The following is a 24744-nucleotide window of genomic DNA, read 5'->3' as shown; positions in this document are numbered from 1 at the left end:
TTTGGTATCAGTACCATGCTGTTTTTCACGATGTTGATTCTTCCTAACCATGAACATGGAATGTTTCTCCATCTGTTTGTATCCTCTCTTATTTCGTTGAGCAATGGCTTGTAGTTCTCCTTGAAGAGGTCCTTTACGTTCCTTGTTAGTTGTATTCCTAGGTACTTTATTCTCTTTGTAGCAATTGTGAATGGCAGTTCGTTCTTGATTTGGCTCTCTTGAAGTCTATTAGTGGTGTATAGGAATGCTTGTGATTTTTGCACGTTGATTTTGTATCCTGAGACTTTGCTGAAGTTGTTTATCAGTTTCAGGAGATTTTGGGCTGAGATGATGGGGTCTTCCAGATATACAATCATGTCATCTGCAAATAGAGACAATTTGATTTCCTCCTTTCCAATTTGGATACCCTTTATTTCTTTTTCTTGCCTGATTGCTCTGGCTAGAACTTCCAGTACTATATTGAATAGGAGTGGTGAGAGAGGGCACCCTTGTCTAGTGCCAGATTTCAAAGGGAATGCTTCCAGTTTTTGCCCATTCAGTATGATATTGGCTGTTGGTTTGTCGTAAATAGCTTTTATTGTTCTGAGATACATTCCGTCAATACCTAGTTTATTGAGGGTTTTTAGCATAAAGGGTTGTTGAATTTTGTCAAAAGCCTTCTCTGCATCAATCGAGATAATCATGTGGTTTTTGTCTTTGGTTCTGTTTATGTGGTGGATTACGTTTATGGACTTGCGTATGTTGAACTAGCCTTGCATCCCCGGGATGAATCCTACTTGATCATGGTGGATGAGCTTTTTGATATGCTGTTGCAATCGGTTTGCCAGTATTTTATTGAAGATTTTTGCATCTATGTTCATCATGGATATTGGCCTGAAATTTTCTTTTCTTTTTGAGTCTCTGCCGGGTTTTGGTATCAGTATGATGTTTGTCTCGTAAAATGATTTGGGAAGGATTCCCTCTTTTTGGATTGTCTGGAATAGTTTCAGAAGGAATGGTATCAGCTCCTCCTTGTATGTCTGGTAGAATTCAGCTGTGAACCCATCTGGACCTGGGCTTTTTTTGGGTGGTAGGCTCTTTATTGCTGCCTCGACTTCAGACCATGTTATTGGTCTATTCAGGGTTTCGGCTTCTTCCAGGTTTAGGCTTGGGAGGATGCAGGTGTCCAGGAATTTATCCATTTCTTCCAGGTTTACTAGTTTATGTGCATAGAGTTGTTTGTAATAATCTCTGATGATGGTTTGGATTTCTGTGGAATCTGTGGTGATATCCCCTTTATCGTTTTTTATTGCATCAATTTGGTTATTCTCTCTTTTCTTTTTTATTAATCTGGCTAGTGGTCTGTCTATTTTGTTGATCTTTTCAAAGAACCAGCTCCTGGATTTATTAATTTTTTGAAGAGTTTTTTGTGTCTCTATTTCCTTCAGTTCTGCTCTGATCTTAGTTATTTCCTGTCTTCTGCTAGGTTTTGAGTTTTTTTGATCTTGCTCCTCTAGCTCTTTCAATTTTGATGATGAGGGTGTCAATTTTAGATCTCTCCTTTCTTCTCATGTGGGCACTCATTGCTATATATTTTCCTCTAGAGACTGCTTTAAATGTGTCCCAGATATTCTGGTATGTTGTGTCTTCATTCTCATTGGTTTCGAAGAACATCTTTATTTCTGCCTTCATTTCATTGTTTATCCAATCAACATTCAAGAGCAAGTTGTTCAGTTTCCATGAAGCTGTGCGGTTCTGAGTTAGTTTCTGCATTCTGAGTTCTAACTCGATTGCACTGTGGTCTGAGAGACTGTTTGTTATGATTTCTGTCCTTTTGCATTTGCTGAGGAGTGATTTATTGCCAATTATGTGGTCAATTTTAGAGTAGGTGTGATGTGGTGCTGAGAAGAATGTATATTCTGTGGATTTGGGGTGGAGAGTTCTGTAAATGTCTATTAGGTTTGCTTGTTCCAGGTCTGTATTCAGGTCCTGGATATCCTTGTTGATTTTCTGTCTGGATGATCTGTCTAATATTGACAATGGGGTGTTAAAGTCTCCCACTATTATTGTGTGGGAGTCTAAGTCTCTTTGTAAGTCATTAAGAACTTGCCTTATGTATCTGGGTGCTCCTGTATTGGGTGCATATATATTTAGGATCGTTAGCTCTTCTTGTTGCAGTGATCCTTCTACCATTATGTAATGTCCTTCTTTGTCTCTTTTGATCTTTGTTGCTTTAAAGTCTATTTTATCAGAGATGAGAATTGCTACTCCTGCCTTTTTTTGCTCTCCATTTGCTTGGTAGATCTTCCTCCATCCCTTTATTTTGAGCCTTTGTGTATCCTTGCATGTAAGATGGGTTTCCTGGATACAGCACACTGATGGGTTTTGGCTTTTTATCCAATTTGCCAGTCTGTGTCTTTTGCCCACAGACCAGGAGATACCCAGGCAGAGGGGTCGCCAGTGTCGCAGTCCCAGCGGGTGCGGCTGTTTTGGCCCCTGTGTGGCTGCTGTGACCACGCCCTGTTGCTGCAGTTCTCCCTACAAAAGCCACTGGTCTGGGAGCCCTCTTAGCTGGCGAGCAGAGCCCTGAGACGGCAGAGTTGCCCATTCATCTGAAATAGCGAGTCAGGCCAGGAGATTCCTAGGCAAAAAATCCGCCAGGAGCCGGCGCCACAGTTCGAGCCGACTCCGTGAGTCACAGCCCGGGAGATCCCAGCGCCTTTTCAACAAGCGACCGGAACGCGGGGTCCTTCAACTTAAAAGAAAAGACTCTGAGTCAGGGAGCCAGGTGATCAGGCTCAGTTGGTCCCACCCCTCCACCCCCAACAACAACGAAAACAAAAACAGTAATTGGAAACCCTCTGGGTTGAGCCCTCCAAACCAAGCACAGCTGAACCAGGACGGTCCGGCTCCGTGGGGGAGGGGCTTCCGCCATTACTGAGACTCTCCACCCCTACGGAGGCAGGCTGCCGTTGCCAAGGCAACCCGCCGTTGCCGAGGCAACCTGCCACAACTGAGAGAATCCGCCATAACAGAGGCGGGGCCACCGTTGCCAAGACAGTTCTAACTACGCCCATATAAAAAGGACTACAGGGAAGAGCTCAGGGCAGCTGGGCAGAGCCCACAGCAGCTTAGCAAAGCCCCTGCGGGCAGGCAGTGGCTAGGCGTGCTGCTAGCTGGGCGGGTCAGACCTGAAAGAAAAATCAAAAAAGGCAGTAGTGGAAGGGAAACTCATAAAGCTCCAACTCCCTGGGACAGAGACAGACAACAGGTGGATAAACCCACAAAAATGGGAAGAAACCAGCGCAAAAAGGATGAAAACTCCCAAAACCAGAACACCTCTCCTCCTAAAAGGGATCACAACTCCTCACCAGCAAGGGAACCAGACCGGATGGAGAAGGAGGATGATGAAATGACAGAATCAGACTTCAGAAGGTGGGTAGTAAGAAACTACAATGAGCTGAAAGAACATGTTCTAACCCAGCGCAAAGAAAATAGGAACCTTGAAAAAAGATTGGATGAACTGCTGACGAGAATGGACAGCATAGAGAGGAGTATAAGTGAATTGATGGAGCTGAAAAACGCAACACGAGAACTTCGTGAAGCATGCACAAGCTTCAACAGCCGAATTGACCAAGCAGAAGAAAGGATATCAGAGGTCGAAGATCAACTCAGTGAAATAAAAAGAGAAGGCAAGAACAGAGAAAAAAGCACAAAAAGGAATGAACAAAATCTTCAAGAAATGTGGGACTATGTGAAAAGACCTAATCTACGTCTGATAGGTGTACCTGAATGTGATGAAGAGAATGAATCCAAGCTGGAAAATACTCTTCAGGATATTATCCAGGAAAACTTCCCCAACCTAGCAAGGCAGACCAATATTCAAATCCAGGAAATACAGAGAACACCACAGAGATATTCCTCAAGAACAGCAACCCCAAGGCACATAATCGTCAGATTCACCATGAATGAGAAGATGAAATGAAAGAGAAGATGAAATGAAAGAGAAAATGCTAAGGGCAGCCAGAGAGAAAGGTCGGGTTACCCACAAAGGGAAGCCCATTAGACTCACAGCAGATCTCTCAGCAGAAACCCTACAAGCCAGAAGAGATTGGGGGCCAATATTCAACGTCCTTAAAGAAAAGAACTTTCAACCCAGAATCTCCTATCCAGCCAAACTAAGCTTCATAAGTGAAGGAAAAATAAAATCCTTTGTGAACAAGCAAGCACTCAGAGATTTCATCACCACCAAACCTGCTCTACAAGAACTCCTGAAAGAGGCTCTACACATATAAAGGAACAACCAGTACCAGCCACTCCAAAAACACACCAAATGGTAAAAGAGCATCAACACAATCAAGAATCTGCATCAACTAACCAACAAAACAGCCAGGTAGCATCAAAATGACTGCATCAAATTCACACATAACAATACTATCCCTAAATGTCAATGGACTAAATGCCCCTCTCTTTATTTTCTAAGTGAGAAAATAGATTGAAATTATAACCAGAATGTTTCACGACTCAAGAATACAAATATGAAACACACAAAAGGCTACAGTAAGGGAATTAATAAAGTGGTTGCAATTATTAAATTATGAGTCTCTGAAGTAAGGGATTACAGATTACCTTGTTAGTGCTTTCTTTCAAACTAAAATGTGAACAATTAATTGCCATATGAAGTATGTTTCCAGTGCCACACAATAAAGACATAGAGTGATCTCGCCTTGTCTAACATGGAATTGAGAAAAGGCATTGCACGGGCATAGACCCAGGTGGTTTTGGTTCAAATCTAGACTGTTATACACCATAGCTAGGGCATCTTCAATACATAGATCTCTTTCAGCTTTTTTTTTTTTTTTTTTTTTTTTTAATCTCTAGAATTCCAATAACACTGTGGTCACAAGTATAAATGGCAAAATAACTGCTAAGTGCTTTGTATGGTATTAGCCATTTAATAGATACCTGACATATGTTGGTTCTTTCCCTTTTCCCCATGATTATTCTGGAAGTTCTTTACAGGAAGAAAGAGGTAACCACTACATATGGTCTGTGTATGTGGTGTGCCAGAAAACCCATCAAAGGAAGGCCATGTTAGATAAACACTGTATGGAAAACTCCAATGTATTGCCAGGCATAAATGCATGTGGAGATAAACATTGAGACTTCTGACTTCATCTTGAACCGTGTTTCTATTAGAAGTTAAATTTGTTCTCATATGGCAATTTAAATTCATCTTATGCCTCCTTTTGTGTTTATAAACTCCGATAAGGTTTGAGAGGAGATAGAGATACCATTTTGGAATCTGAGAGCCCATTTTGAATGTTCTGTTCATAAGACCAAATTGTACAGTGGCACCTAGGGTAAACCGCATATGACACCTTTCATGTTTGTTTATTTTTCTTTCTAATACATCCTTTTTAATTGGTTTAGTCTTTAATGGTTAACGGAGCTACTCCTTTATCCTTCAAAGTGGATGTGGCTTTCTCCCACTTCTTGCCTGTTAGGGAACTGTTTGCCCAATCTTCTTTTCATACTCTTAACTTCTCCAGCTGCTTTTCTTTGAACTTTTGTTGCAGCTTTGCTGTAAATACACACTAAGGTGGGACGATGGCCTGCTTTTTTTTTTCTATCTGAGGAAATAAAAATTATAGAGTCCAGGGGATTTCTGTCTTTTAAGATCTGTACCTTGCCTTAATAAGACTGACCTTAAAAAAAAATCAATCTTTCCCTGCTGTATGATAATATTAATATTGCCATTTGGTAATTGTATAACATCACTTAAGAACTGCCCTTAAGTTAAACTTATCCCATTTCATACATCATTGTGCTAGGCAGGCTCAAGCCAGGAGAGAAGTAAAAGTGGGTTGATACTTGCTTCTTAGCATCAGAGAATATGTTTATGAGAGGGCCATGGAGCATATTAGTTTCTGAAAACATATGTTGGAAATAAAGCAACTTTCAGTGATTCAGACTGCCTTTCGTAGCAGGAGTTCCAATCCTGCAGGAAGAGGAGTAGGATGTGTGTGTTGGCGAACTAGGTGGCTGATTTCAAAGTTAGAAGGTCCAGCAGGTGATATCAAAACATTTGGACTTAGATGAGCTTCTACCACCAAGCACAGGAACGTTTTGTAGTGCAACAGGTATAGGCTTCAATTCTCAGGGCTTTGCATACTCAGAACTCTGTTTAGTATTACCTTAATTGTGGTTGACAGGTTACCGAAGTAACCTAGTAAAGACAATGGAGGAGAAGACCCAGGGAGCATCCCAGCTCAATGGCGGAAGCTATAGTGCGGGCTCACCTCTGAGATGCTGGATTGTGTAGAGATGACTGATGGGAACTTAGGAATAAGCTGTTATGGTCAGATGGAGATCACACTTATGTAAGATAGGACAAGATGGAGAGATTCAACTACAGATCATTCCACCGTCTCATTCAAAACTAGCTGGAAAACTAGGGCAACACTGAAGTTGCAGAGGGGAATTCAATGCTATGGCAGTGGAGAAATAAAAGGCAGAAGAAATAAGGTGGCAAGTGATTGCAAGGATTATAGTCATCAGTTACACCATGGTATTTTACTCTTTCAAATGATGTATTAGGAATATACATGATATGGTTTGGCTGTGTCCCCACCCAAATCTCATCTTGAATCATAGCTCCCATAATCCTCACATCATGGGACGGACCTGGTGGAGGTAATTGAATCATGTGGGTGGGTTTTTCTCATGCTGTTCTCATCATAGTAAATAAGTCTCATGAGATCTGATGGTTTTATAAAGGGCAGTTTCCTGTGCATGCTTTCTTGCCTGCCACCATGTAAGATGTGCCTTTGCTCCTCCTTTGCCTTCTGCTATAATTGTGAGGCCTCCCTTATGTGAAACTGTGAGCCCATTAAACCTCTTTTTCTTTATAATTTACCCAGTGTTGGATATTTCTTCATAGCAGTTTGAAAATGGACTAGTACAGTACATTTACTCACAGAAGTATTAGGAGCACAGTTAGCTTTTTTTTTTCCTTAAAATTGTTATAATAAATTGCTCTCAATATCTAAAATGTGTTGCTTTTTAAAAATTGTACAGTTTATAGCTTTCTCTTTGCTAGTCATAGAAAAACAGTTTGCAGAGATAAGCTGTTTGTAATAATAAAAAGAGGACAATGGAAGGTAGTAGAAGATTATAAAAACTAAAATAGTTATAAAATTCCATATTAAAAATTGAAGTGGAATAAGATAATAAGGAAATATATTGTTATTAGCCTTTCAGCAAAATGGGATAATGGAAAATAATTTTTCATTTTTATCAGGATGAATTATTGTTTTGATCTGTCAGTTCAAGTAAGGCTGCATTTTAGAAATAACATTTGGTTTATGAAGGTTCAAGTCCTCTGGGTTACCTGATTAAAAGCTTCAGAAGAATAGATGTCACAGAAATTGAGTTCTGAAGGTTCAACATATAAAAGAAAGTGTTGTTCTTCTCTTTGTTTACAGATGAGGAAACTAACATCCCCTCCCCTTTCTTCCCCTCCTTCTTAATAGCTCAGACTGAATTTGATTTCTTTCTTTCCTTTTTTTTTTTAAATATTAAGCACAATAAAATACATACAGTTATAATGCAATAACATAGCCATTACCAAGCTTTGTAAAATGTTAACAGTTAGATGATGTAATTTCTTCAAAATCTTTTTGGCCTTAATAAATAAAACAAATCAGAAATTACAGATAAAGTTGAAGGCTTTTTTACTCCTTCCTAATTCCATTAACCTCCTCTTTGCCCAGGCCATTAATTGATATTTATCATCTCTCTGCATGTGTTTGTGGATGTATACATATGTGAGAAAAATATAAAAAATATATAGCAGGCTTCTGTAGTTTTATTTATTGATACATAATAGTTGTACATGTTTACAGGGTACTTGTGATATTTTGCTACATGCATGAAATGTGTAATGATAAAGTTGGGTTATTCAGGGTATTCATCACCTCATGTACAGTACTTATTATTTCTGTTGAGATGTATTGGGAACACATTCATGTGTTCCTATCCATGTCACTGTGTTGGGAACATTTCAAGCCCTATCTTCTAGCTATTTGGAAATATACTATACATTGTCATTAACTATAGTCACCCTACTCTGCTGTCGAACATTAGAACTTACTCCTTCTATCTAACTGTATGTTTGTACCCATTAACTAACCTCTCTTTATCCTCACCTCTCCATTACCCTTCCCAGCTTCCGGTAATCACCATTCCATTCACTTTATCCATAAGATCAGTTTTTCTAGTCCTGTGTTCATAGATCTCATGCCTGAGATATTTGTCTTTCTGTGCCTAGCTTATTTCACGTAATATAATGACCCTTTGTTCCATTTCATGTTGCTGCAACTGACATGATTTCATTCTTTTTTATGACCAGATATTATTCCATTGCGTATATATACCACATTTTCTTTATCCATTCATTAATTGATAGGCTCTTAGGTTGATTCTATGTCTCTGCTATTTTGAATAGTGCTGTGATAACATGTGGATGCAGGAATTACTTTGATATACTGATTTCTTTTTCCTCTTCTTCTTCTTCTCGGTTTTTTTTTTTTTTTTTTTTTTTTTTTTTTGAGATAGGGTCTTACTCTGTTACCCAGACTGGAATGCAGTGTTGTGATCTCAGCTCACTGCAACCTCTGTTACCCAGGCTCAAGTGATCCTCCCACCTCAGCCTCCCAAGTAGCTAGGACTACAGGTGTGTACCACCACACCTAGCTATTTTTTTTTTATTTTTGGTAGAGACGTGTTGCCCAGGCTGGTCTCAAACTCCTAAGCACAAGCAGTTTGCCTGCCTCAGCCTCCTAAAGTGCTGGGATGATTCCCTTCCTCCCCCTCTTCCCCTCTTCCTCCCTTCCTCCCTTCCTTCCTCTGTTTTATTTTTATTTTGTTTTTTGATAATAGCCACTAGGGGGATAGCTAGATCATATGGAATTTCTGGTTTTAGTGTTTTTTAGTTAAGAAATCTCCGTACTGTCTTTTATAGTGGTTGTACTATTTACATTCCCACCAACAATGTATAAGTGTTCCCTTTTCTTTTACATTCTTGCCAACATTTGTTATTTTTTTCACTTTTTAGTAATAGCCATTCTGACAGTAAGATATCTCATTTCCCTGCTGATTAGCATATTTTTCATATACCTGTTGGCCATTTGTATGTCTTCTTATGAGAAAGTGTATTCATATCCTTTGCCCATTTTTTAATGAGAATATTTGCTTTAAAAAAAAAAAAACTTGTTTGAGTTCCTTCCTTGTATATTCTGGATATTAGTCCTTGTGAGATGAATAGTTTGTAAATATTTTCTCCCATTCAACCAGTTGCCTCTTCATTCTATTGATATTTAAAAACGTTTAGTTTAAAATAGTCCAATTTGCCTGTTTGTTTTTGTTATTTGTGCTTTTGAAGTCCTAGCCTTAAAATATTTGCCTAGCTCAATGCCCTGAAGTGTTCCCCAATATTTTATTTAGTAACTTTATTGTTTGCAGTCTTAATGAAGTCTTTATCTTGAGCTGATTTTTATATGTGGTGAGAGATAGGGGTCCAGTTTTATTGTTCTGTGTAAGGATATACAGTTAGCATCACTTATCCCATAAGCACCACTTATTGAAGAGGGTTTTTTTTCCTCAATGCAGGTTCTTCATGCTTCAAAAAATACATTGTCTGTAAATATAGGGATTCATTTCTGTGTTTTCTATTCTGGTCCATTGGTCTATGTGTTTGTTTTTATACCAATACCATGCTGTTTTCTTTAACATAGCCTTGTAATATATTTTGAAGTCAGATAGTGTGATGTTCCCAGTTTTGTTCTCTTTGCCCAGGATTGCTTTAGCTATTCAGGCTTGTTTTTGATTCTGTATAAATTTTAGGATTGTTTTTCTAGTTCTGTGAAAAGTGATATTGGTATTTTGATAGGGATTGCATTGAATCTGTAAATCACTTTGGGTAGTATGTTTATTTTAACAATGTTAATTCTTTCGATCTAGGAGCATGAGATGTCTTTGCACTTGTTTATGTCTTCTTCAATTTCTTTCATCAGTGTTTATAGTTTTCCTTGAAGAGGTCTTTTCCTTCCATGGTTAAATTTGGTCCTACTTATTTTATTTTATTTTTATACCTGTTGTAAAGGGGATTGTTATCCTTATTTCTTTTTAGATAGTTCACTATTGATGTGTAGAAACACTACTGATTTTTGTATGTTGATTTTGTATCCTGTAACTTTACTGAATTTATCCAATGTAAGAGATTTCTGGTGGAGTCTTTAGATTTTTCTAGATGTAAGATCATGTCATCTGCAAAGGGGGTGCAATTTGTCTTCCTCTCTTCCAATTTGGATGCCTTTATTTCTTTTTCTTGCCTGATTGCTCTGGCTGGAACTTCTAGTATTATGTTGAGTAGGAGTAGTGAAAGTGGGCATCCCTGTGTTGTTCCAGTTCTTAGAAGCAAGGCTTTCAGCTTTTCCCTATTCAGTATGTTAGCTGTGGATTTGTCATATATAGCCTTTATTAGGTTGAGGTATGTTCCTTTTATGCCTATTTTGCTGAGAGTTTTTGTCATGAAGGAATGTTGAATTTTATCAAATGATTTTTTTTTTGCTTCTATTGAGATGGTCGTATAGTATTTATTCTTCATTCTGTTAATATGATGTGTTTATTGATTTGCATATGTTGAGCTATCATTGTATTCATGGGATAAATCCTACTTGATCATGGTGCATTATTATTGTTATTATTATTTTGAGACAGAGTCTCACTCTGTCACCCATGCTTAAGGGAATGTAGGACTCCCTTAAGTATTTCTTGTAGATATGGACTAGTAGTAATTCCCTCAGGTTGGAGTGTAATGGCATAATCATAGCTCACTGCAATCTCAACCTCTTGGGCCCAAGGGTTCCTCCTGCCTCAGCCTCCCACATAGCTGGGACTATAGGTGCACACCACTATGCCTTAAATTATTTAATTTAATTAATTAAAATTAAATTTTAATTTAAAAAATTTAAAAATATATATATTTTTGGTAGAGATGGCATCTTGCTTTGTTGCTCAGACTGGTCTTGAACTCCTGGGCTCAAGTAATCATCCCACATTGACCTCCCAAAATTTTGGTATTACAGGCGTAAGCCACTGAACCCAGCGTGGTATATTATTGTCTTTTTGTTGTGCTGTTAGATTCAGTTTGCTGATATTTTGTTGAGGTTTTTTTTTTTTCTTTCATCTGTGTTCATCCAGGATATTGCTTTGCAGTTTTTTTTGTTTTGTTTTGTTTTTTTTTGGTATGTTGCATCCTTGTCTGGTTTTGATATCAAGGTAATGCCAGCCTTGTAGAATAAATTAGGAAAAATTCCCTCCTTTTTGATATTTTGGAATCCTTTGAGGAGAATTGTGTTAGTTCTTTATAAGTTTGGTAGAATTTGGCAGTGAAGTCATTTAGTCCTGGACTTTATTTTGTTGGGAGACTTATTATTACTGATTCATTCTCATTATTCATTATTGGTCTGTTAAGGTTTTCTACTTTTTGATTCAATCTTGGTAGGTTTTATGTTTCTAGAAATTTATTCGTTTTGTCTAGTTTTCCAGTTTGCTAGTATATAGTTGTTTATAATAGTTTATGATCTTTTGCATTTCTGTGGTATGAGTTGTACTGCCTTTTTTTTTTTTTTTCATTTCTAATTACATTTGAGTTGTCTCTTTTTTCTTGGTTAGTCTAGCTAGCAGTTAAATTTTATCTTTTCAAAACACTAACTTCTTGTTTGGTTGATCCTTCGAATTTTTTTTAAGTCTATTTCATTCACTTTTGCCCTAATCTTTATTATTTTTTTCCTTCTATTTATTTGGGGTTTGATTTTGTTCTTTTCTAGTTCTTTGTGATACATTGTTAGGTCGTTTATTTAAAATCTTTCTAGTATTTTGATGTAGGAATTTATTGCTGTAAACTTTTTTCTTCGCACTTCTTTGTTTGTATCCCATTGGTTTTGGTATGTTGTGTTTTCAGTTTCCTTTTTTCCAAGAAGTTTTTTGATTTTCTTCTTAATTTCTTCTTTGATTCAATGGTCGTTCAGTAGTATTTTTTAAAATTCCATGTATTTATATAGTTTCCAAAGTTACTCTTGTAACTGATTTTTTTTTCTGTTGTGGTCTGAGGAGACAATTGGTATGATTTTTATTTAAATTTGTATGATTTATCCTGGGAACTGTTCCATGTGCTGATACAAAGAGTTTATATTGTATAGCAGTTGGATGAAATGTTCTGTAAATGTCTATTAGGTCCATTTTTGTCTAAAGTGCAGTTTAAATCCAATGTTTCTTTGTTAATTTTTTTCCTAATGCTGAGAGTGGGGTGTTGAGGTCCCCAAACATTATTTATTGGAATCTGTCTTTTCCTTTAGAGCTAATAATATTATATATCTAGATGTTTTTGTGTTTGGTATATATGCTTAGAATTGTTTTATCTTCCTGGATTGACTCTTTTGTCATTATGTAATGACCCTCTTTGTCTCTTTTTACTGTTTTAATGTCCATTTTATCTGATACGTATTTAGGTATTTGTGCTAATTCTTGGTTTTCATTTGCATTGAATAACTTTTTCTGTCTTTTTACTTTCAGTCTAAATGTGTCTTCACAGATGAGATGAGTTTCTTGTGGGTAACAAACAATATAGTTGGATAATGTTTTTAACTCCCTTCTGCCAGTCTATATCTTTTAAGCAGAAAGTTTAATCCATTTACATTCTTGGTTATTATTGATATGTGAGGGATTATTCCTGTCCTTTTGTTAATTGATTTTTGGTTGTTTCATATATCCTTTTTCCTTTCTTTCTTATTATCATTGTGGTTTTGTGGTTTTCTTTAGTGGTAGCATGTAAGTTCTTTCTCTTCCTCATTTGTGTGTTTGCTCTACCAGTGGGTTTTACACTTTTGTGTGCTTTCATGATGGTAGAAATTATCCTGCTGCTTCCAAGTGTAGGGTTCCCTTAAGCATTTCTTGTATGTTCTAGAAGTAATTCCCTCAGCTTTTGCTTGTTTGGGAAATAAATTATTTATTCTTCACAATGAAGTATAACTTTGCTGGGTATAGTATCTTTACTGGCAGGTGTTTGTGTGTGTGTGTGTGTGTGTGTGTGTGTGTGTGTGTGTGTGTGTGTTTCTGTTTAGCACTTTGAATGAATGTGTCCATCCCATCCCATTCTCTCCTGGCTTGTACAGTTTTTCCTGACAAATCTGCTGTTAGTCTGATGAGGGTTCCCTTATAAGTGAATTGGTTTTTTTTTTTTCTTGCGGTGTTTAACACATAAGATTCAAATATTTGATCAGTATATTGTGTCCCATATGTCACATAAGCTTTGTTTATTCTTTTTTTATCCTTTTATTCCTCTTTTGGTCTGCCTGGGTTATTTAAAAAGACCTGTATTCAAATTTTAAATTGTTCTACTTGATCTTGTCTGTTGTTTAAGTTTTTGAATGTATTTTTTATTTCATTCAGTGAATTCTTTAGTACCGAGATTTCTGTTTGGTTCTTTTTAATGATATCTGTCTCTTTGCTAAATTTCTCATTCATATCCTAGTTTTTCTGATTTCTTTTTATTGTTTAATCTGAATTCTCTTATAACTGTTTTTAAAAATATCATTATTTTGAATTCTTTATCCTGGATTTTGTAAGTTTCTTTTTCATTCAAGTCTATTGCTGTAGAATTATTGTGCTCTTTTGAAGGTGTCATATTTCCTTGCTTTTTTTGTTTCTTCTGTTCACATGTTGATAATTTGCACATCTGATATAAAAGTCTCTTACTCTAGTTTTGTGAATTTGCTTTCATAGGCGAGGATGTTTTTCTGAAGATGTATCTATTGTGTTGGTTGGGTAGGGCACTCTGGGTTTGGTTCTGAATATGTGCAATAGTGTAACCTGCATGTAATTTATTTGGGTGTAAATGCATCATTAGTGTCTAACTTTTTAAGTGGCTTAGGGTGTGGTTGGTTGTGGTGGCAAAAATTTGCTGGGACGTCAGCTGGGTCAGTCCTTGAGCCTCAGTATTGGCAGTGGCAGGTTGAGCATGCCTGTCCATGGTATATGCTGGTACAAGTATAAGAGGTCCAGGCAGGCTGATTCTTGGGCCTCCAGGCTTGCCTGAGAGGCAGCAGTGGCCAGGCATGTGGGTAGATCCTTAGGTCCCTCTGGGTGTCAGGTGTAGTGTGGGAGATAGCAGTATTAGTGATGGGACCACTCTGTGGGACCCAAGTGGTCCATACTCTGTTGACAGTGGCTTCAACAGGCTAGGAGAGCCAGTTGCCAGGCCTGCAGGTGGCACATATGGCTGTGTGCCTGCTGAGGTGATAATAGCAGTTTAGGTGAGCCCATCCTCAGGCCCCCAGGAGGCATGCTCAGTTGCCAGTGGTGGTGGATGGGGCAGGGTGATCCCCAGGCCCATGGCTGGCATGCTTGAGCAGTGGGCATAGATAGGGGCTGGGCCAGGTGGATGTGTCCTCAGGACCCCAAGTGCTGTGTGCCTGTGTGGTAGGTAGGAGCGGGGTGATCTCCAGTTCCTCAGGGGAACGCTTGGTGGGGGCAGCAGTGGCTGTGCTGTGGCCCTACTGCTAGGGAGGGAGGGGGTGGCTTTCAGTGGCAGCAACCATAGACAGTGGTTGGAGAACCCAGGTGGCAGCTATAAGCAGAGTAGCCTTTCCTCAGAGCACTTTTAAATGTGTTGTAGGCTTGCTATTGCGGGCAGTACAGTTGCTGCCTATGGCAGTCAGCTCTGGTGGTGGCTGCAGGCAGGGGATGTCAGTGTAGCTTCAGATATGTGAAGAGATGGGGGTGTTGGGTCCAGGGTAGGATGCAATTTGGTGGGGGCTGGGCTCTCAAAATGGTACCTTGCTGTAGCTGCTTAGGACTAGAGGGTGAGGGGGAAGGTGGGAATGGCATGAGCTCCATCTCTGGAGTAATGCTGTTGCTTGGTCTCCACACAGCTCCCTACATTAGTCTCAGGGCCTTTGTAGGTTGAAGGGCTTTCCTGTGGCTAGGATTGCAATCTGCAGTGGGATTGTGGACCACTGGGGGGTCAATTTCCCTTTCCTTGCATTGAGGAGCCTTTCCAGGTTTCTCGGAGTCCCAGAACAGCAGGCTGCCTTGCTTCCCTCTTCTTCCTTGCCTTAGGTGTTTCTTGTCACTTCTCTGTTGAATTCCAATACTCTTTCTTAGGTGGTCTATTTGAAGTGTGATTATCTACCAGCTATTTCGGTTTCTTTGTGGAGGAGGTGAGTACCATATGCCTGTAGTCAGCCATCTTGGTTTTTGCGTGTTTTTAATATTCATAGGAATAGTGTACTGCTTGTATACTTACACAAATTGCTTTTGTCATTAGCATATATAAAGCTATACTTTATTTTTGTAATATTTCAAATTACAAATATATATATATTTTAATGTATCTTTCTGGTAATATTGTGATTCATTCACCAGGTAAATATTTGTGTTGCTTTTGATATTTTGATATTATGAAAGAGTGGCAATTGGAATTCTTGTGCCTCTCCTTAGGCACATGTGTGATTTTTTTTTTTTTAAATTAGGGTTAGAGTCTTCTGATCTAGTGCATGAACATGTTCAAAGTTAATAGATTTTGCCAAACTGTTTTTCAAAGCGATTACACTAAATTTTACTTTCACCAGCACTGTAGGACTGACCTCACTGATTCTTGACATTTTCCAAATTGGTAATTTTTGCCAATCAGATGAAAATAAATTGGATCTCACTGCAGTTTGTAATTAATTCTCGGATTCCCTGTAAATGTAATTTTCTTTTAATGTGTTATTGGCTGTTAAGGTTTTCTTTTCTGTGAATTGCCTATCCACATCTGTGGCTGTTTTTCTGTTGGATTGTTTGGCTTTCTCCTTTTTGATTTGTAAGAAGTCTTTACATTTCACTGTAGAGAAAGTCTTTATGTATGTTTCTAATATTTCTACCAGTTTAGTTTTTCTTTTCACTCATTATATTTTGCAGCACAGAAGTTTTAAATTTTTGATTAGTCACATTTTGTCAATGCGTTTTGGTCATATTTAGAAATATCCCCCTCTTCAGAGCTTATAAATATATTTTTTTTCTTTTCTTAAAATTTTAGAGATTTACTTTATATATATATATATATATATATATATATATATATATATACACACACACACATATATATATGTTCATGTTGCCTGAAATGGATTTCTGTTTAAAGTAAATATTGAGTTTTTAAGTATTTTTACAAGAATGAACAAATATGTCATTTTTTCAATTGATGGATAAAATCGTATCTCTCATATCAGGTTATCATATATGTGTTTCAGGCTCTCTATTCTATTCCATTGAGCTATTTATGTATTTCTATGCTAATATCACAATGTCCTAACTACCATCACTTAAAATGTAGTATTCAATAAGGCATGTAGTTATTAGTTTTCCAGTTATCTTGGATATTGTTGTTCTTTTGTGCTTTCATATTAATGTTCAGGAAGTCTGTCAAGTTCCATGAAAAACACCTTTGGAATTTTAATTTTATCATGTTACATTTACATACTGACTCTGGGAAAATTGACATCTTTACATCTTTATTCCCCAAATATTTTATTTCTTCATTTATTTAGGTTTTCTTATAAGCTTTTGTAAAGTTAGACTTATTCCTAGACACATTAGAGCTTTTGTTATTGTAAATGTGTTCTTTCTTGAAATAATAACTAGAATTTTTTTTCTGGTGTTTTTGTAGGAGCAGTTAATTCATATAACATGATTAATTCAGAAAATTTGTTAAACTCTCTTAGTACAGTTTGTTTATAGGTTGTCTTGCATTTTCTATGTAGCTGATTGTATTACATGTGGATAAAAATAAATTGTTATTTTCTGATTCTTTTTTTTTTCTTTTTTTTGAGACAGAATCTCACTCTGTCACCCAGGCTGGAATGCAGGGTGCTATCTTCAGTCACAGCAACCCCTGCCTCCCAGGTTCAAGCAATTCTCATCCCTCAGCCTCCCAAGTAGCTGGGATTACAGACGTGCACTACCACGCCCAGCTTTTCATATTTTTATTATAATAGAGATGGGGTTTTGCCATGTTGTCCAGGCTGGTCTCAAATTCCTGGCCTCAAGTGAACTGCTGCCTCGGCCTCCCAAAGTGCGGGGATTATAGGCATGAACCAATGCACCTGGCCCTGTTTCTGTTTGAAAGCGAGTGCTTAAATACGACAGGAATGTCATATTTAAATATGATATGTTTTAAAAGTGAACACTTAAATATGACAATTGGTGTATATTTTGATAGCTACCTTTCAGTAAGTTAAAGAAATTATCTTCTAATTATAGATTGGCAAAATATCGTGAAAGTGTATTAAAAATTACCAAACACATTTTCCATGTCTTTTGAGATGATCATTGGTTTTTTTTCTCTCTTTGAATTTGTTAGAGTGGCTAATTGTGTAACCGAACTTTTAAATGTTAAATCATCTTTGCATTTTGGAATGAACCCTATTTAGTCATAAGAAATATATATACATACATACAACCCATTTAGTCATACATGCACACACCCTGTCTTGTGCGTGCGTGTGTGTGTGTGTGTGTGTGTGTGTGTATGAAGATATATATTTGATTTACTTGCATTTTATTTAGAAACTCTTGTTTATGGTCTTAAATTAGATTAACTCATAATTTATCTTGTTCTTACTCTCCTTGTTCTTGTAACACGATTCTGCTGGCTTCTTATGGGGTAACCAAATAAACTTGGAAAATAAGTAGTAGCAAGTAATTTAGGTAGTCTTCAGAACAAATGGAAGTAGAATGTTGAGCCACAGTAACATGTAAGATGGGAGTGGAGGCATTGGAGAGAAAACATAAGGGAAGAGGATTACCTTTAGACTTCAAGTGTGCATGTTAAAATATTAAGACTAAGCATTAAAGAATAGAAACAATATGTAACTCTTGAGCCAATAGAGGTGGAAAAGGGAGAATGCAGTCTGTTCAGTTTTGTCTTTAATCATTTATTATCTGACATTCTTGGGTCTAATCCTGCTGTGGACTGTTCTGCAGATTCTCACATGTGGCATCCTCCTATGTTTTTTTTTTTTAACTTTTGGAAGATGAGTTTATATTCAGTGGGGCTGGTTTGAGAGAATCCTGTGTGGCTGTGTTGACGTCTCATCCTCCAGAGAAGTTAGATGTTTGCTAGTGCTAGGTGGTGAGTGGGAGGAGCATGGGGATATCACAAACTCAGGACCTTGGTTTGTGTTAATGTCTTCTCCTGTGGGTTCTCAGACTTGACAGATAGTCTAACTTCAAATCCTAACATTGTGTGATTTATCGGCCTAGAGTCATGATTTTCTTAAGGGACTCTTGTTTTCCAACATGGAGCCTGAGCTTCAGACAAAACTTCCTTGTTCTCCCCAGTGCAAGTAGAAATATCATTTTTTTATTTTTCTGATCTGCTCACTTACTGATAGGAAGATCTTTGAGGCTGCTAGCTTGATGGGGTGGGTCTCAATTCCAACTCACTGCCTCAGTCAAGCCCAAGTGCTCATCTATTTCCCAGCAGTATTTAAAGCCCTGTCCCCATGATCTCTGACAATCTGCTGCCTAGACAGCCTTTTACCATTGTTCAGGTTCCCTCTTAGCTTAGCAGTGCATCTAAGGACTATTTATTATACTTTATCCAGCACATCGTAGTGTTTTTAGTGAGTTTTTCCATTCCTTCCTCTTAGGACTGACACAAAATTCTCTTTGCAAATTTGGCAAGTGTGATGATGTGTTCCTTTTCTCAGCATGGTCGAGAGTGGGCTATAATAGATAAAAAGTACTTTTATCAACTTAACAATATATGTGTTCCACAGTTTCTTTTTGCATATGTGTATATCACGTTGCTGTATGTCACTATTCTATAAGAAGTAGCACTTTATGTACTTTTTCAGATAAACCTTCTGAAATGTACTGTTGCATTTTCTTCAGCAATTTTAAGAATTCTAGTTTTAAATAATTTTTAGTGGATATCAGTATTGTTTTGTGGCCTATTCTCTAGTTCTTCTGACAACACATCTCACTTTTTAAAATTTCCAATTTGAAGCTCTAAGAAGGATGAGGACATTTTTTTTCTTGTTAATAGAGACTTAATGGAATTTAAATAAATTCTGTGCTGTCTGTTTTCTAATCTTTTTTCGGAGAAAGAAAATAGGCCTGATTATTTTGAATTTAAGAACAAGAATTTAAAAAATTTTAGAGTTCATTCTTACCTTAATTTACAAATTTGACAATTGAGATTCAGAACAGTTTTGGAATTTATTGAAGAACAAATGAGCTGATTGAACATGAGAATCAGAAAGAGATCTACTTAACTAAAGCTACAAATCAGGTCCCTGCTCACTTGACTGTATTTTAACAGAAGTAGAGAAAGTAAGTTGGTTTGATAGCCCACTCATTCGCTAGAAATTTGTGTTTGAGTGTACTTTATTCATGCGTCATTAAGTCAGGGTCTGCAAGACAGACCCCTGCAAGTAGTGACCCCGACATATTACTAGTTCTTTATCAGCATAGATTACTATCTCCCTTAGAGTATCTCAGTAGAGTACCTGTTTACATTAATCTCTAAATACTAAACCACAGTGGTGTAATTACTAGTATGGGAGTTTAGGCCAACTGTTCCCTTTTCCTTTCGGCTAATGAATATGTAATTGTCTTTCAAGAGATTAAAGAACACATCAAATATACTGTTGAGTGACTCCAGGCAGGCACTCGGGTGCATCAGTTCTACCCCTAGAAGCAATAATGCAGTGCCATGCCCAACCTGGTATCCTATAAATGTTCACAAATGTGTGCATGGGTGAATGAAATGCATGGTGAAGATGAACACCATATGTGACTCTTTAGAGTTTAGGCTTGGCAGATTTGTTATAACTTATTTTTAGATTACACAATAAGGTGAGGAAAATTTCTGAGATTTGGAACATCTGCTCTATAGAGCAGCCAATGAGATTACTTTCCTCCAACCCTATCATCCTAAAATAAAGTAACTGGTGGATGAGACAAAGGGCATGAGTATGAACTTCTCTTTTCAGTTTTGAGGACAACTTAATTTGGGAATAATGCTGTCTTCTTTATGTTTTTGTTTCTTGGTCAGGGCAAAATTCTATTAGAACTTCTTATTACAGAGAAGTTTCTAATTACAGTGATTTGGATTTTGTAATAATGAACTTTTTAGAAAAATACTTATTCAGCTTTGTATGAGTGTATTTTTGTTATTCCCAAAATTTATTGCAATAAATATGAGCTACTTTCTAAAGATGAAAAGAAAATAATCTATAATCTTACCTATATAAATTTTACCCAATTGTCATTCTATATATTGCTTATGATTCCCTCCTATTTTGCATTCTATTTTTCTTCAGTAATACAAAAAGTTGACATTCTGCTTTAGTGTGTTAATTATTCAATTCAGTGGTTTTTGAATCAGCATATTTAAATTTATTTTTGAAAACTTGTTACAATTTAAATCATATCTCATTTTTACTTAAGAGAAAATTAATACATTTACATTCTGCTTCCCCATTTCAAGTTTTTATATAGTAAGTAATTTTAATCCCAGATTATTATTAAATTGCTATTTTATTGATAGGTATAGCTTCTTTCAAGAATTATTTTTGATATTTGCTTTGTGTTTTATAACCCTGTGAAGAACAATTATTTAGAGTCATGTTCTGTGGGTTTTAATGCTTGCTGCCAGGGTCTTGTATTTATTGCGTGTGAGTGTTTGTTATTTTCTTATGACTTTAATATATATACTTTCTCTAGGAAGGAAGTATAGATGAAATGTACATGGCATTCTTTCTAATATTCACATTTCTATGACTTTTTTATTGTCCTCATATGAAAACATCAATGTGGTTAGCATGTATCTCAAAAAATTTATCTGCATGATGAGTCTGTTCTTAGCAATTCTGATTCTTTCTCTTTAAATATTTGACTTGTTAATTAATTTATTTTTTTCCTCTAAACTCCTAGAATTTTTCTTTACCATTGAGATCCCAAAATCTCATCAAGATATGCCTACATTTTAGTTGCTTTTAATTTACTTTTGTAATCTATATAAACTTAAATCAGTAATCTGAGATCTTTCTTTTTAGGCAAAAACTTGTCTTCTGTTTGGAGGTGTGTTTCTTCAGCTTTATTTTAATCTTTCTTGGATTCCTGGTGCATCCAGAGTTTTTTTCCTGTATGTGCCTTCTTTTCTTTTGTTCTTGTCATCTCTGACTCTTTCTTCTGTTCTTGCCATCTCTGACACTTCTGAGTGTTGGGTGAATTTCTTATCTTCTACCTGCCATTTCAATTTTCTGGAATTTTTATACTTCATTTCATTGCCTGCATTGCTGTTTTTAATTCAGAAATTGTTTTTCAGTTTGCTCTGGTAGGTGGAATAATAGCTTCCAAAGATATCCATACTTAATCCTGAGAGCCTGTGGCTACTACCTTGCATAGCAAAAGGGACTTTTCAGATATGTTTCAGTTAAAGATGTTGAGATGGGGAGAGTGTCTTAGACTATCTGGGTGGTCTCAGTGTAATCACAAGAGTCGTCAAATGTGAAAGAGGAAGGAAGAAGTTTGAGTGTCAGCCATGTGAGAAAAACCTGACTAGTTATTACTGACTTTTGAAGATGACAGGTGGCCATGAGCCAACAGATGTGGGCAGCCTCTAGAAGTTGAACAAGACAAGAAAATGGATTCTCTCCTAGAGCTTCTGGTAAGAAACACAGCCCCGTCCCCTCTGTGGTTTTAGCCCCATGAGACCTATTTTGGACTTCTGACCTCTAGGACTGTAAGATAATAAGTGTGTATATTTATGCTGCTAAATTTATAGCAGTTTGTTAAAGTAGCAAGAAAAAACTATTTCAGTGAAGATTTTACTGATTTCTTTTGTCTTCATAATGACTTCCTCTATTTTCATTGTTGCTATATTAACAAAACATATTGAGAACAAAAATCAGAGATGTCCCATCATTTAATCTTTTCTATCTCTTTGCTTTTTTCCCTCCCATGCATCTGCCTCAGTGGGAGGTGATTTCTTCTTCAGTGGGAGATCAATGGTCATCTCCTTTGATTACATTTTTCCCTGTTATGTTCCATAATTGTTTTTCTGTCATTATAGCCCTGACTATCTTATTGGCTTATAGTCCAATTGCAGTTAAATTGGATTCTCTCTGAACTATGTGGGTTTTGTGCCTGAGTCTATTAGCTCCTGAAGAAGTAGGAAAGCCCATTCACACTGCCCTTCTGACTACTATTGGAGATGCTTTAAGAGTCTCCACTGCTTATTCTCCTGACCTGTTGCTTTCTGCAAACAATAAGAGAGGAGATTTAATTTCTCTGTCAATTCAGTCCTATTGTCGTAAATCTAACTGAAATTCCTCTCATTTCTTCTCAGGCATATTATACCCTCCCTATTTTTAATTCCTGGTATATTTTCTACTCCTTCAATATCTAGCTGCTAATATTCATGAAATACAGAGTTCTTATCCAGAATCCTCTTAGTATAGAATTTTAAATCTGAAATAGACCTTATGTATAAGTTAGTCCAAGTTCCTCATTTCACAGATGATAAAATTGAATTGAGTTGTCATTAAATATGTATGGTTTTTATGAAATTACATTCAATTGTTGAGAGAAAAGAAATGGCATAGGACAGGGCACTTTTCTCTACCATTAGAGAAAATCTGTCAGTTTTACTCATCTTAGTACATTGTGGCTTAAGAAGATAATTTATACTTTTTTGTAGTGTTTTTCTGTGGGAAGGGCTAAGAAGCTGCATATATCTCTGCTTAACTTTGTTGCTACTTAGTTCTCAGAAGTTGGAATGCTGTGAAATAATACATGCCTGATATTTGGTTTAAGCATTTCTTGATTCAGAGAAGGTAAATAGAGACTAATGAAAAGAAGAAACTTTTATATTTGTCTTGACAAGGTTTAAATATCCTTTACAGAAAGGAAATTTGTAAAGTTTAAACATTTTTGGAAATATCTTAAATGTATGAAGGAAATCAATATATATTTAGCATATAGTCCGTGGAACAGTTAGATACTATACAGCAATGAATAAGGAAGCTGGAATCTCTGCCCCATAGGGTTTTCATAGCCTAGTGTAGAGGGGATTAACAAATAACTAAGCAGTTATGATACAGTGATTCCTTGGACCAGCAGCCTTGGCATTACTTGGGACCCCACCTCTGATCTACTGATTCAGAAGTTCTTAGGGGTGTGTCAGCAATCAGTGTTTTACAAACTCTCAGGTAATTCTGATACAGGAAACTGCTGTTTTCGCTGTTGAGAACCAGAGTTAGAGAGAGAGTGTGTGTGCGTGTGTGTGTGTGTGTGTGTGTGTGTGTGTGTGAGAGAGAGAGAGAGAGAGAGAAAGAGAGAGAGAGAGAGAGGGAGGAAGGGAGGGAGGAGAGAAAGTGAGAACACAGCACATTAAATACAGCTGAAGCTGAGAGTTTGAGTCATTAGTATCTTGAGTTGAGGCTGGAAAGGCAGGTAAGTAAGGTCTGATAAGATGACTGAAGAGTCTAGACTTTTATCTAACGTGCACTCATAAGCCATTAAAACATGTCCAGTAGGGAAACAGCTTGATCAAATTTGCTTTTTGTTTTTTTTTTCAAGACCGAGTCAGAATCTTGCTTTGTCACTGAGGCTGGAGTGCAGTGGCATGATCTTGGCTCACTGCAACCTCCACCTCCTGGGTTAAAGCGATTCTTCTGCTTCAGCCTTCTGAGTAGCTGGGATTACAGGCGCCCACCACCATGTCTGGCTAATTTCTATATTTTTAGTAGACGGAGGTTTCACCATGTTGGCCTCTGACCTCAAGTGATCTGCCTATCTTGGCCTCCCAAAGTGCTGGGATTATAGGCATGAGCCACCGTGCCTAGCCAGAAACAAGGTTCTTGAAACAGTAGGAAGGGTTGGGAGAGCACTTGTGTGACAAAGGGCACAACTTGTCTGCTGCAACAGAAGAATGGATTGTTGAACAGATAATTTTATCTTTTTGGTGGGAGAAAAGTGAAGAGGGAGTTCCAATCTGATTATTTGTATTTTTCTCTGGCAACTCTGATGAAGAAAGGGAAGATGGGGTTTAAAAGTTGGAGAATGATAGGTAAGTTTAAAATAGTCATCGTGCAGAATATGTAAAGTAATATTTGGGGGGAACCAGATTATCATGTGGCATTGAAGTTCCAGTTGAGGATAGACATCATTAATTTATACTGGGATCAATCTGCAGATGTGTTGGTTTTCCCTAACTTTTCTCAGAAGCCTTAGTGTACATATGGAAATGGCAACAAATTGGATTCATCCAAGACTGATGCTGTTCTAATATATTGTTTTGGAAGTACAATGGGATAAGGAGATGGAAAGATAAAGGCTCCCTTATCTAAAGGTTCCAAAATCCAAGAAACTCTGAAAACTGAAGATTTTTCATAACTCGTTTTGGTTTCAAAATTCCTCTGAATGAATTGATCTGAGGCTGTTCATACCTTCATATATCAAATTTAATATAGGTGTTCATGTTTTACTTTCTAAATTGTGTGATTATGGAGTGCTGCCCTAAACTCTGCTGAGGATGTTATATTGTATATGGAATATGAACTGTGCAACTGTTCTTAAAACCAGAAAAATTCTGAGTTCTAAAGGAATACTGGTTGGGTGCATTGGGTCACGCCTGTATAATCTCAG

At 37.1% G+C, this 24744-nt stretch overlaps 1 protein-coding gene across 11 annotated transcripts in view; it reads left to right on the top strand.

The window, feature by feature from the left end:
• The window catches only part of LPAR1 (lysophosphatidic acid receptor 1), a 181030-nt gene that overhangs the window by 86179 nt on the left and 70107 nt on the right, over window positions 1–24744 (top strand). Inside the window, exon 4 of one of the 11 annotated variants that reach the window (XM_074395162.1) lies at window positions 21678–21763. The exons of the other annotated variants lie outside the window; for them this stretch is intronic. Within the exon in view, the coding sequence (XP_074251263.1) occupies window positions 21740–21763 (24 nt within the window). The 5' untranslated portion in view covers window positions 21678–21739. The remainder of the gene's footprint in view (window positions 1–21677; window positions 21764–24744) is intronic. 11 annotated transcript variants of the gene reach the window in all.

This window comes from Saimiri boliviensis, chromosome 2, assembly GCF_048565385.1.
Source record: "Saimiri boliviensis isolate mSaiBol1 chromosome 2, mSaiBol1.pri, whole genome shotgun sequence".
Classification (NCBI taxonomy): domain Eukaryota; kingdom Metazoa; phylum Chordata; class Mammalia; order Primates; family Cebidae; genus Saimiri; species Saimiri boliviensis.
This window is presented reverse-complemented; position numbering and strand designations above follow the sequence as displayed.